Source organism: Trachypithecus francoisi, unplaced genomic scaffold (assembly GCF_009764315.1).
Source record: "Trachypithecus francoisi isolate TF-2019V2 unplaced genomic scaffold, Tfra_2.0 Lachesis_group6, whole genome shotgun sequence".
In the NCBI taxonomy this organism is placed as follows: domain Eukaryota; kingdom Metazoa; phylum Chordata; class Mammalia; order Primates; family Cercopithecidae; genus Trachypithecus; species Trachypithecus francoisi.
Window position 1 is genome coordinate 25,219,226 of NW_022681471.1, and position 14,566 is coordinate 25,233,791.

At 42.8% G+C, this 14,566-nt stretch overlaps 1 protein-coding gene across 1 annotated transcript in view; it reads right to left on the reverse strand.

The window, feature by feature from the left end:
• Window positions 1-5,628: 5,628 nt before the first annotated feature.
• The window catches only part of ARHGEF6 (Rac/Cdc42 guanine nucleotide exchange factor 6), a 120,540-nt gene continuing 111,602 nt past the window's right edge, over window positions 5,629-14,566 (reverse strand). The window contains 4 exon segments of the mRNA XM_033201648.1: window positions 5,629-7,213; window positions 8,516-8,570; window positions 11,067-11,165; window positions 14,036-14,125. Of these exon segments, the coding sequence (XP_033057539.1) occupies window positions 8,542-8,570; window positions 11,067-11,165; window positions 14,036-14,125 (218 nt within the window). The 3' untranslated portion in view covers window positions 5,629-7,213; window positions 8,516-8,541.

Below are 14,566 nucleotides of genomic sequence, written 5' to 3' on the forward strand. Positions count from 1 at the left end.
CCTGGGTTCATGGTTTGAACTTAGCAGCACCTTCGAGCCACTAATGCCATGCTTTTTGTTCTCAACTGTCTCCTAGAATTTGCCTGCATCTCCAAAGGGTGGGCCTAGTCCTCAAACCTAATACATTCCAACAGAACTCTTAATTTTTCCCCCCACACAATGGGATCTGTGTTCAATGTTTCTCATTCCAGTGAATGGTGTCTTCATCTATCCTGTTTTTCAAGTCAGAAATTGGCTTGACTTCACTCTCATCACCCTCATGTTCAATCCCTCCAGCCTATACTCATCAACCCTATCTCTTAAGTAGTCCTTGAGTTAATCTACTTCTTTCTATCTCTTCTATTGCTATCCTAGTCCCAACTATCACCATCTCTCTTCTGGAATAGTACGACAGCCTCCTAGATTCCCTGCCTCCACTCTTGCTCCCTTCCATCCATTCTCCATGCACAGCCGGTCCCCTGCTTCTTATGAATCTTGTAATAAAGACCAAAATAATATATTTCATCTCCTGCTGCCACCTCTCTCGGTCTATTAAGTTCTAGCCCTCAGTTCCTCTAAGCAAGGTTACAAATGCTTTCCTACCTTAGGGCCCTGGAATGCTGTTTTCTCTTCTTGCAAGACCCATTTCTCTCCCCTACTGCACCCTGCACTTAGCAAGTGCTTCACAGCACTTATCATGGTTGAAGTTTTCCCTACTACACTGTGAGCTTCTTGAGGACCAAGACCTTGTCCCGTTCACCATGATACCTTCAGCGTCTACCACAGGACCCAGCATTGAATTGGCCCTTTATTTGGTGCATGAAGGAATAAATGAATGAATAAATACAGCTGCTTATAACTCACTAGCCCAGGAAATAATTCCGTGTGTTGGCTGAGGCAAAAATTTGCAACACTGAAAGGATCCTTATTGTGTCAAAAATATCTAGATAATAAAAATGCACTCATGGAGCAAAAAATAACTGAGAATTATGCTGTAGCTAAAAATAAATAATGTTTTTATTATATATTTCATGATAATTTGCAAAATAATATGTTTGTCCCAAACTTCAATTGAACATTTTCAGCATTTTCCTATAAATGAAAAAGACTCGAGTACATTTCTGATCTACCTGTAATAGTCTGGTCATAAATTATCTAACTTAGTTCCATTTTTATAATCATGTGACTTCTGCCTTCTATCTAAGGGGGAGGGTGGGAATGTTGGAAATATCCAATAATTTTTATTTCTAGGTAAAGAGAAAATAAACAAAGGATAAAATATTACTGCCTCTGTTACTTGATGATTAGCAAATGACCACAAAATGCAAACAGTGTGCTCTAGCAAGCTGTCAGAACGGGGCGCCCCCACTTAAACGGAAATGACATGCAAACTTTTGGGCTTCAGCAGGGAATACATTCTGTGCTACATTCAGCTATTTTCACAGGGTCCATTGCCACTGTGTTGGGAACTGCACTGCTTTAGACTTTTAAAGTAGTCTGAAGTACTTTGAGACACAGAAACATGGAACTAAGTATGATTTTTATGTTCTTTTTCTCTGTGAACCACATCCCCATTAAAACAAAACAAAACAAAACCAGAAATGCTCATTGTAGTGTAGTAATTAAATCTGGAGTCAGACAGATATAGTCTTAATCTAGGCTCCACTATTAACCAGCTTTATAAGTACAGGCAAGTCATTTCACCTCCTCTAGTCCTCAGTGTCTTCATCTGTAAAGTGGGAATAAAAAGAAGACATGCTGGGCCAGGCATAGTGGCTCACGCCTGTAATCCCAACACTTTGGGAGGCCAAGGCAAGTGGATCACTTGCAGTCGGGAGTTCGATACTAGCCTGGCCAACATAGCAAGACCCTATCTCTACTACAAATACAAAAATTAGCCCAGGCTGGTGGAACTTGCCTGTAGGCTCAGCTATGTGGGAGGCTAAGGCAGGAGAATCACTTGTACCCGGGAGAGGGAGGTTGCAGTGAGCCGAGATGGCGCCAGTGCACTCCAGCCTGGGCGACAGAGCAAGACTGCATTTCAAAAAAAAAAAAAATTTTATAAAGATTCAGTGAGATTGTCCACAGAAAGTCCCCAGCAGAATCTGTTCTCTGGAGAAGATCACCATGTAAGAAGCACTAAGGTGGGTCTCTACATGGTCCCCAGCACACCTGTCTGCATTCAGTGGTGCAAGTGGACAGTGTGCCATCTTAAATGGTTGAAACCTCTGAGACCAAAGAGGATGCCTGGCAACCCAGATATACATGAGAGCCCTTGCTCATGTACTAGATCAAAGACCACACCCAATGTGAAGCAAAGTGAAACCAAAAAAAGAAAGAAAGAAAGAAAAAGCAAACATTACAGTAGACCTGTGGATAGCAAAGACCCTTTTTTTATGGTATAGTTTTATTGTCAAAAACTGTTAAGCACAGGGGGCTTGGAGTTGCCAAAATTTTCGGTAGGTTTGAGAAGATATATATGTGTGTTTGTGTGTATGTGTGTATATATATATATATATATACACGGACGGATTCTTACTCTGTCTCCAGGCTGGAGTGCAATGGCGCGATCTCTGCTCACTGCAACCTCTGCCTCCTGGGTTCAAGCGATTCCCCTGCCTCAGCCTCCCAAGTAGCTGGGGCTACAGGTGCGTGCCATCACGCCCAGCTAATTTTATTTATTTATTTATTTATTTTTTGTATTTTAGTAGAGATGGGGTTTCACCATGTTGGCCAGAATGGCCTCGATCTCCTGACCTCGTAATCCACCCACCCCAGCCTCCCAAAGTGCTGGGATTACAGGCGTGAGCCACCGTGCCCAGCCGAAGTTCTATATTTAGGAATGTTTCTTTAAAAGACGATGACCATTGATTCCCAGTCTAAGGAGCATCAGCACACAAACTTCCCCCTTCCGTATTACACTTTCGCACTCCTCTGAGTCATTCTTCAAGCAATTCAGCAACTTTCAGGAAAACTAGCTAAATATGTAGTTATTTTTCCCTGCCCCACTCCTGCAGTTCCACTGAGTTATCTATAAGGTAGCTGCATCCATAGGTCTGGAGATTAGGAGAAAAGTCAGAATGGAAAACTGTGGACACTGATAAATGAAGTTATGGGGGTAGTCAAGGTTGTCCAGGAATAGTCTACAGATTGGAAGAGACGAAGAAAAGAGGATCAGCAATGTTCAGGGGACAGCCAAATGAGGCAGGTCCAGCAAAGGAGACTGAGGGATGACTGAATGAATGCCAAGAAAGTGTGGGCTCATGAAAACCAAGGAAGGAGAGATTTATCAAGAAGGCAAGGGTCAAATACTGCAGCGACGTCAAGATGAGGATCAAAAAGCCCATGGATTTGTCAATTATAAACTTAATGGTGACTTCACAAAGGTGGATGGCTGAGGTAGGAACCTTAGCATGAACCAAGTGCACAGGAGGATATGTGACAGAGACAGCATGAGTCCGACAGGCAGACAGACTAGGGTTTCAAATCCCAGCTCCACCATGTACTATCATGTTACTCAACATCTCTGTGCCTCTGTTCATTTATAAGTGGAGATAACAATAGTAAATACTTAATAAGGTTGTTTTGAGGCTTATATGAGCTTAATGGTGTAAACCACTAGTACAGTGCCTAGCACACATGAGGTGCCATGTTCTATCTATTGGTTCAGAGCAGGAATCATAAACCACTGAAGGTATCTCATGCAGGAAGATAATTAGTTATCTACAAAACCACTGGGCTACAGAAGTGGAAGTAGGGGGAAGTCAGGAGGCTGCCACTGGACTAATGGCTTCAAGGTCATATCATTGCAGTTGTGATCCACATGTTAGGAGGCTACTGCCACCACTATAGTCTCTCACTCACAAAGCTGTAAATAGACACACTGGAATGTGGAGTACAAAAGCCACAAACACATCTTTGGAATCGCCTGCTGGCCACCAAACCCCAAGAAGATAGCCTCTGCCCAACTTAAGCCTTCCAAATTTTGTTGGCAAAAGTGAACATGTATCTGAATCCACATTTTATCCAGAACCCTAGCTGAAAGGGAGTCTGGGAAATGGATTTTTCAGTCTTTATGTTTTTGGAAAGAAACAGAAAAGGGGTAGGAATGCATGTGGAGCAGCAGATAATTTCCACCTCATCAATCTTTAAGTGGAACGAATATTTTCATCCTGAGTGCTGACACCAGCATTCCAACTGTGGTCAAAATATAGGATTATCACTGATTGACAAAATCCTGCCAAATTCAAAGAGGAATCAGGACAGGAATAAATATCAAGGGATAAACTTGAGCAGGAAAATATATTTTTCTCTAATATTGAAAAGCAGATGGTGAGCAGGGATATAGTTTATAGGTTTATAGGTTTGGGCCAGAAGAAGAGAGGCAGAGAAGTTAAGGAAGGTTCTATCTCAGGCCATGTATTATCTCTGTAAAGTTGGGAGCAAATGTCATCTGCCCTGAGTGAAAAAGGCTGAGACTGGCTAGAGGGCTTGGTGAGAGCAGACTAGCTAATGAGGGAAATGAGAGAGGAAGCTGACACAGCACAAGAAATCTTTCTGCACACCGGCTAGCAAAAAAAGAAGCAAAAGACTTATTTTTATAAAGCACTGTTTATTTTTATGTATTGAAAATGTCCGTTTTAAAAGTCTTCAAAATAAAAACAAGTTAGAAAATTTGAGCTTGTGTTAAGAAGGGACAGGACAGAAAAGGAACCGAAAGGCCTCTACGGGCAGCAGTTTAATTACAGGGCAACAGGAACCCATTTATAGAGTATTGTAAACAACACAACTATGGCGACACTGCTCTCAGGTTAACATGGCTTCATTTCCTTTATATTATTGTTTAGTGTGTAAGCATGGTTACCACTCTGCACAAGCTTTGTTACCCAGAGTACCGAGGGCCCCTCATCAGAAGGGCCCAGTCCCCAAAACATGCATATGTACACATCACTATAAAATGAAGACCTTTCAATATTTTCAGCAATCAACTAAAGTATTTCATAATCACAAAAATGTTTCCTACAGATGCAGTTTGCACATTTATTGCAAGCCATTGACTAACCACAGAATGGGCAGATGTGAAGATCTGTGTTGATGTTGTTATTGGTGGTGGTAGTAGTGATGATGGTTTTAATTTTTAAGTGAAGGATGTTATATCTAAATGGCTGTGCTAAAAAACAGAACAACAGTCATTCCTAGAAATTTCTTTACTCTTCAGCTTCCAAACACGGCTGTGTGTGGTTGGCTGATGTTGGACTGCAAGAATAGTCCATTTCCTGTGGATGGTGTAATTTCTGCTGTGCAGCAAGCAGACAACAGCCCTGTACCACATAGCTATGGGACCTTGAGAGTCTCAGTACCAAAAATAAAAAGGGCTCCTCAGCAAGCTAGGGGTTTCAAACTTCAAGTTTTGCTTTTTCAGAGACAGGGGTGTCTCAGGTTGGAGTGCAGTGGTGTCATCACAGCTCACTGCAGCCTTGACCTCCTGGGCTCAAATGATCCTCCCACCTCAGCCTCCTGAGTAGCTGGGACCACAGGTGTGGGCCACCATGCCTGGCTTCAAGTTTGGTTTTTAAACATTTGCAAAACCCACATTTATAGTCATCTATCAAATATATTATAAAGGCAATTTTGATCAGCCCTTTGGCCTCACTTTCCAGTGACCTTCCCCATCTCGCCAAATTTCTCTTGTCTTTGGGGAAGAGAGGGGTGAGTAGCACTGAGCCTTAGGCCAACTTTCAATGGTGCTGAATTTGGACGTGTGCTGTTCTGTGACTGTCTTCTAAGCCTGGTTTCTCACGGTTCTAGTTTCTGGGATAAAGTGGATGGTGTGATTCAATGAGCAACTTGAGTTAATCAGTCCAAATAATCCAGCACACAGCTACTAGAGGGGCCCTTTTGTTCTGGATGTACAAATTGGACCAGAAGCATATTTCTGCAAATACTGCTTAGAGTCCCACCCAAAGAGGCCAATGAATATTACAACTTCTCACAGCATATATGAGAGAGTAATAAAGTGAATGAAAACTGTCTACTAGGGCACAATATCTCCTTAATGCAGATTGTTTTGAAGGATAAAATGTCACAGTTTGAATATGCAACGTACATAAAGTAACTGCTCACAGTCTAACTACATTTTTTTAAAAGTAAGCAAAGCACATACATACTAGTTTACACACCACTTGGTACGGCTGGCTAAAAGCACTGGGGAAATAGAAAACTTACACACTAGGCAGAAGATGAGGGAAAGAAACCTATCATGCAATGGGAAAAGGCGGTCAACTCTGCTACTGAAGGGAGGATTGTCCAGTAGAATTTGCTGATGGATTTGATGTTGGTGTGGGTGACCAGAGCGTCTGCCCCCCTGAGTCACAGTTTACATGACACAAAAGGAATAAGGGTACTACAGTTTTCTTGGTCTTAGAGACAACATAGGGCAGTAATTTTAAAACCTGTGATTGAGGGGAGGCATGTGATGGCCTAAGGAAGGGCAGCTGGATCACTGGGCAGATGTGTTTGTCTTTCATCCTACTCTAGCCATAGTCTGGAATATTTGCCTTCAGTAAATTAAGTACTAAGAGGCTTGCAGGTACAGGAAAGCACTGGGGGAAAAGTTGGGTTCACATTTAATAAGCCTTGGCCAGCTGCTTTGCAAGGGCAGCCAGCCCAAAGAATGTGACCTGAGGGCAATGGCTGTTGCAGAGGCACTGTGAACTGAAGGCAATCTGAAGACCTTTTAAGTAACTGGCCTGTGTTCCCTTTCTCTTTCTCACTGAATGGAAAAGACTCTGGGGCCATTTCTACCACCACCTCCTGCTTTTTCCCCTGTTGAAAAAGAAATGAACAGCCAACCAATAACCAAACAACAGCAAATGCCCAAGCGCGCACACGTGCGCACACACACGCACACAGAGCGGGGAGAGAGAGAGAGAGAGAGAAGAGAGAGGGAGGGAGGAAGGGAGGGAGAGAGAGAGAGAGAATGAGACTCAAACACAAAACAAAAGCCAAAGAAGTGAGCAAACTGAGTCAAATCATTCAGCGGGACATTTCAAGATGCCCTGAAGGAACACTCCACCCGGTGGCACAGTGATGGTTATGGAAGAATTGAGGTCTTGCTACTGGACTCGGCTCGAATACACTCATCTGTTTGCTTCAAAAGCCTCCGCACCAGCTTTTCTAGGTCCCTTCTTGACTTCAATTCTTCTTCCAGGCATTGCTTCATTCTTTTATTTTCCTATGATGGGGAAAGATTTGTTGATTACGAAACAGAGGGGGGCCCTTCCAAGGGCTCCTCCTGCTCATCCTCGGGGCAGCTTTCATCACTGACTCTCTTTCCTTCCTCAACCTTCCCTCCCTCAGCATCTATGACAAAGCAGCCTGTCAATCCTCCTGCCTGTCTCTGGGAAACCTTTTGGATTCTTCTTCCCTGCCCTGACCCTCTTCTAATTTAACTCGCTTTTCACTTAGTGTCACTTCTCTTTCAATCCAAGTGTCTATTAAGGGGACTCCCAAATATCTCTGGTACTGACCTCATCTCCTGAGAATCAAGTCCACAATCTCAACTGCCAGCCTGGTATTTCTTTTTATTATTATTGTTATTTTGAGAGATGAGGTCTCACTCTATCGCCAGGCTGGAGTGCAGTGACATAATCATGGCTCACTGCAGCCTCAAACTCCCGGGCTTAAGTGATCCTCTCACATACCTGAGATTACCTGGCAGCAGCTTGGTATTTCCACCTAGATATGTCACCTTAAACTAATCAGGTCCTAAAGTGAACTCAGTATCTCTCTCAACACCCCACACTTCTCCTCCTCCTGTGGTTATTGATGCCCATGAAGGAGCACCACCATATGCAACTAGACACCCTGGGAAGAAGCTTCATCTTTAATCCCTGGCTCTTTCTTAATCTCAAAATCACATTATCCTTGTCCATAGGTTCAAACTCTGCAATATGCCATCCTTTACATTCGTTTTCCTCCTCCCCAGCCTCATTGCCCTGCCTCAGTTCAAGACTCTGACAGGTCTCACCCTGAGTTTTGTAAGAACCTCCTAAGTGGTCTTCTAGTCCCTGATCTCTCTCCCCTCTCATCCATCCTTCACTCTGTCACCAGATACAGTCAGTCCTCACATACAAGGCACAGTGTGACAGTGTCCATCACTGAGCCATATCGGCAGTGATGCTGGACCACATCGGCAGAAAAGCCCACAAACCATGATTAATGGTTCTCTTTACACTTTACACACTGATGAATGACTAGTCTTTTCTTAAAGTCTGTTTATGGATGTCAGAGAACAGGAAAGTTGTAACTAACTTTGGGACTCTATTGTGAACTACTACATAGAAATACAAGACTCAGAAATTTAAATTCAAGGCTACATGATAAAATCAACAAAACCTACCTTGATGACACAAGGAAAATAAAAATGCCTCCTCACTACCTTCCTCCTAGGCCTTCCCTGAAAGCATGGGCAGTGTGAGGCAAGGAAAAGAGAATGGTTCTGTTATCCAAGAAAATGACTTTTATATTTTATTACCTGCTTCAGTTCTTTGACCTCGTCCTTCAAGGCGTAAACAGTATCGACAAGGCTCCTAGAACATAAAGATAAAATTCGGAGACAAATGGCTTGCACTGAGGTACTGTTAAAATACTAAACAATAAAAGCCACTTTATAACAATACAGATCCTGAAAAACAGTGAACTTTCTAGCTGATTGGGAATGGTACTGCTCTAAATGGCTTCCATCTTCTTTATTTTGGTGGAAGAACAACCACCACCACACATGCTTAGCTAAATGCAATGTCATTACGCTTTTTCTATACTTCCCTCCTCCTTTTCTACTCACTTCCCAGCTTGAGTGAACAAAGCACAAGAGACTAGGGCCCATCACTAAGTTTTTCTTTTTCTAGCTTTGTTGAGGGATAATTGACAAAGGTGTACAATGTGATGTCTTGATATATGTATACATTGTGAAGTGGTTACCACAATCAAGCTAATTAACATATCCATCTCCTCACATAGTTACCTTTTGTATGTGTGTGGCAGAAACACTCAAAATCTACACTCTTAGCAAATTTCAAGTATACTGCATTGTAAACTATACAGTCTTCCCTCCCTCGGTATCCATGGGGTATTGGTTCTAGGACCCCCATGGATACCAAAATCCACAGATGCTCAAGTCCTTAATATAAAATGGCATAGCATTTGCATATAACCAATGCATATCCTCTCACATACTTTAAATTATATCTAGATTATTTATCATACCTAATACAAAGTAAATGCCATGTAAATAGTTGTTATACCATATGACTTAGGAAAAAACAATATGGTATAACACAGTGCATACATATATCAAGACATCACATTGAACACCTTTGTCAATTATCTCTCAACAAAGATGGAAAAAGAAAACCTTTATTAGGTATGAAAAAAAATCTGTACATGTTCAATACAGATGCAACCATCCATTTTTTCTGAATTTTTTTTTTTTGATCTGGGGTTGGTTGAATCCACAGATGCAGAGCCCATGCATGCAGAGGGCCAACTGGAGTCAACATACTGTACATTAGTTCTCCAGAACTTATTCATCCTGCATACCTGAGATGTGGTACCCTTTGACCAACATCTCCCCATTTCCCCTTTCCCCTCAGTCCCTAGAAACCACCATTCTGCTCTCTGTTTTTAGGAGTTCGATGTTTTCACTTCCCATCATAAGGTTTTGATTTCTCTAGCTTTGGGGCAGGAATGAACATCACCTATCATATAATGAGAGGTATCAGAAGACTGCCTATTCTACAATATTGTGCTGTGACATTGCCCTCCTCAGTTCTCCACTGCACATGACACAAAGTCAGAGGCATTCTTTCTGGAATATCCCAGTCAAATATTACCCAAAAAAGCATGAAGCACCCTGGCTGGGTTGCGTAATAGCCTTTTCCTCTCTGGGTCTCTCCCTGGACAAAGATTTTGGAAATCTAAGTTTTGGTTCTGATCCTGCCACTTACTAGTCCTCTGTTCTCCGGGAACCAGTTTCCTTCTCATCCTCCCTTCGTCTTAGTTTATTTACATGCAAAATGGGGATAATAGCACATTTTCTGAAAACCTCACAAAGTTGTAAAAATGAATATAGTTATAATAAGAATTAACTATCATTAATTATTGAGTGCTAGCCTTTATACTTACTTCATTTAACCTCACAACAACCCTGAAAGCATTACCATCATCCTTATTTTACAGATAAGGAAACTGAGGCACAGAGAGGTGAAGCAACTTGCCCCAGGTCACACAGCTAATGAGTAGCAGAATTGGGAGCTGAACCACACTGTTTTTCGCTTGAGCCCAAGTACTTAACCATTTTGCTGTATCACTTCACACACCAGATGTAAAATGCATTGACAGTGCCAAGCACCTTGAAATATGCTGTCCCATGCAAATTTAGGCCTGACTTCAGAAATGACTCAAGTTTAGACAAAGGAATTATTTGGCTACTTTGTGTTAATTTTACGAGCCAGAAGGTACTTAACCTGATTTTCCCCCATTAGGTCACCCACACTACTGTGTAAAGGTAAGTCAGAGACATAATTTCCCTGAACTTCCTGTATCTCAGTTTCTTTATCTGTGAAAGTGGTGAGAGTAATGTTTATCTAACCGGATTGCTGTAGGATTTTAAATGATGTCAAATATGTGAAAGCACAGCTTCTGACTCAAAACATGTGAGTGGCATCTGTCTGGGCAGGGAAATCGGTTCTTTGGCTGGAATTCCCAATTACTTCCTAAACCCATCCAGGGCACTGATGTTCCCATGTGCTCAGAAGCAGCTTAATGGCTGGGAAGCTGACTACAAGGGTAGCTGCCAGCTGGAGCTGCTTTGGAGGGCTCTGTCACCTCTGCCTTTCCTTCCTCCTTCGTTTTGTTAGTGGGCAGCCCTCTAAAGTCTCCCAAATGCATGCTCAGCAAAGCAGGCCACATTCCCAGACAAGCAGGGGTTGTCCCTCATCATAGACTCTCCATGTGCCCCACTGTCCTACCAGACCTTCTTGCCAGCTCCAAGATAAACTAGGCAAGGTTTTGCCTGCTCTACTCACTTTTCTTCCATGATGTCTGGCCGTTGCTTCTGGTTTCTTCAATGATGAGTTTCTCTTCCTCAGGAAGTAGGACTTGGGGAATGGAATCTTTTCGAGTACCTACAAACAAGGGTTGCAAGAGGGAAGAGGAGGGAGAGTTACTAGTGAAGAGAAGAAATAGTGAGTGTTACGTTGCTTTCCACTATTGTTACAGAAGGGTCTTTGTTCATAGCATGTTGCTACATTACACCCAAAAGACAGTCACCCATCATTTGCTGACTAAATTTTCCTGACATGAGAATTCTAAATGGCCAAATACACTGATTCAATCTTCCCAAGGTGGGAAGCATTTTGTATTCAGAAAAATAAAGCAAAAGAGCCCCTGTAATACCTGTCCACAACCAAAACCTCCATTCTTTCCTGTTTTGCCTCCTCCAGAGCAAAGAGCTGACCAGTGATCACTCTTCCCTGAAAATCCCCAGGAAGGACCACTACATCCTATGCCACAGTGTTTTGTCATTGTAGTAAAAGTCAGGTTGACAGTAGCACTGCACTGAAACACAATGTGCTTTAAGGGCCTCAGAAGCATCATCACTCCCATTTGTTCTCTCTACAGTCTTATAGGGTAAGGTAGATATGCCTCCTAAGACCATTTTAATCAAGGGTGGAGTGAGGTTTGGAGATTATCACATCATCAGCAAAGATGCAGATGTCCTCTGCTCAGAATGTCTCCAGGCTCTGGGACAGAAGAGGTGACACAACAGGCATGGGGACCCAACCAAACAGCTCTCCTGCACCTCCCTCACTCTGGATCCTTCCTCTCAGAGCTCAAGTGCTTAATCTTTGGTCTCCCTGAGTCATTGGCTTCCTCTCTTCTAGGCCAAGTTCCTTCAGAGGTGTGCACACTCACTGCCTTCACTTGACCACCTCCCTTTCTTGAGGTGAGATGTGTCTCTGCCTTCTCCAGTGCCTAGCACTTTGTAGGTGCTTAATACAGGTGGCCCCCCATATCCGCAGGTTTCACATCTGCGGATTCAACCAACCATGCATTGAAAATATTCAGAAAAAATAAAAAGCAATACAAATTTAAAACCCAATGCAGTATAACAACCATTTACATAGCATTTACATTTATTAGGTATGATAAGCAATCTAGAGATGATTTAAAGTATATGGGAAGATGTATGGAGGTGATATGCAAATACTCCACCATTTTACATCAGGGACTTGAGCATTGTCAGATTTTGTTATCTCTGGGGGTCCTGGAGCCAATCCCCTGCAGATACCAAGGGACGAATATAAGTGGAAAGCAAACTGACTGAATGACTGGCTGAAAGCAGTAAGAGCCGACGGTAGTCAGTTCTAGAGAAACAGGACTTCCAGTTAGAGAGGGATAGAGGAAGGAGGTCACCACCATGCTAAATGATCTGCTGTGTGACAAGCACAGTGCCAGACATCTTCCACGTGTAAAAGGTTGGGTAGGGAGCAAGGGTGAAGATGTGTCTTTTTAAGCCAGAATATCTGGCTGCACCTCCCAGCTGCAGACCCATCCACTCTGTCAAATGTAAAAATAGGTGGTGCAAGAGGAGATGAGGTCAGATTTTGTAGAAGGGATGCTTCTGGTATCTCTTTGTTCCCCTCTCTTCTCTAGTTCTCAAAACAAAAACTGCCTTCACTTTCCTCTCCTGGCTCCTTGAAACATGTTATCAGAGCTGTGCATGCCCAAAGCCACAGCCAGGTTTTCTCTGTGAAGTAGAGTGTGACAGTCCTCTCTTCATGGCCAAATGTGTCAACTTTCACATTGAATTCCCTTTCTTTCTTTCTTTCTTTCTTTCTTTCTTTCTTTCTTTCTTTCTTTTTCTTTCTTCCTTTCTCTCTCTTTTAATTTTTTTTTTGATGGAGTCTCACTCTGTCACTGGAGTGCAGTGGTCCAATCTTGGTTCACTGCAACCTCCACCTCCCAGGTTCAAGCGATTCTCCTGCCTCAGCCTCCCAAGTAGCTGGGACTACAGGTGTGCGCTATCACACCCAGCTAACTTTTGTATTTTTAGTAAACACAGGGTTTTGCTATGTTGCCCAGGCTGGTCTTGAACTCCTGGCCTCAAGGGATCTGCCTGCCTTGGCCTCCCAAAGTGCTGAATTACAGGCGTGAGCCATCATGCCCAGTAGAATGCTTCCTTTATGTCAGCCTTAGAGATGCATTACTTTGAAAGAATATGTCAAGGCACGTAAGAAATCCCCTCCCACATTCAAATGATTGGTCACTGGCTGTCCAAAATTCATTTCTTACGCAGGTGCAAAAACCTCACAAAAGGTATTCTGAATGTCTATAATAATGGGAGACAAAAGACATAATCGAAGTGACCTGGCTTTTAAAAAGCATAAAGATGAATCAGAAAATATTATCTCGCTTTCGTTTGTAACCTGAAAGTTGTTTGGGGAAATACCCTAACCCAATAGCTCCCTGATAAATTGTATACATTTTGGACAACCTCTGCTAAGCAGCTACATTTCCAGATTTTCAGAGCAACTTTGAAACTTGAGTTTGGTGAAGATCGCTCGTTTAAATATGCAGCTGATCAAAGATAGTATTTTGACTTCCTTTCCAAATCTGCCTATAAGAAGAGATTAGCATCAGTTCACAGACACAGGAACTCTCTGGGCCCTTTAATTCCTAACTAGTGTTGGTGAAGGTATCTGTGTACTTCAAAGGAGAACAACTTTTAAAAAATTTTTTCACTTCTATCACCTCCAACTCTTTTACTCTTGCATCTCTCTTTCTGGGTGAAAAACAACAGTGGGTAAACAAACCGCTTGGTAGCTAAAACCACCTTATCTGAAAGATGCAGTCCTACACCACTCCTCTGCACCAAGTCACCTGCTTTCCACACCCTGCAACCCGTCTGGGTTGCTTTTCTCTTTTTCTAAAAGACACTAAGCAGTAAAGAAGAAACGTCACTCACTAGAGAAAGTAGTTTGGGGGAACCTACTTGAGCCATGGCCTTGTTGAAAGTTTGCACTGGTGCAGTAGGCTTCGATCACTTTAAGGATCTGAGCATCCTCTTCCAGAGCAGCTGTACCTGTGAAAATTAATTCATCATGACTTTTCATAGATACATGCCTTTCGACCCTCAAAATGATGCAGTGCACTCTACTGCCTGGGACTGGCTTCTCTGACCAGTAGAGTTTATGAAAGGCAGGAGAAAGAGCTGTCCAATGCTGTTTATGGAGAAGAGTGACAGCATTCTCATGGAGCTTTGGAGTCAGCCTCAGTGAGCTCAGCTTAGTGGAGGGCCTACTCCTGAAGCCCAGAGCTCTACACTGGGAACCAGGGTAGCGGGGTGGTGTTCTGTCAGTGGTCTCAGTGAGGCCAAAATCACAGCACTGAGCTAGTTGCTAGCTTAGCTCCCATCGATATACCCCAGCCTTAATCTCCTTTAAATTTCAAGGTTCACCTTTAGGAAGCTTTCCCTCATTAACCCCACCCAATTTTCTAACCAGTCAGCGTAGTCACTCATTCT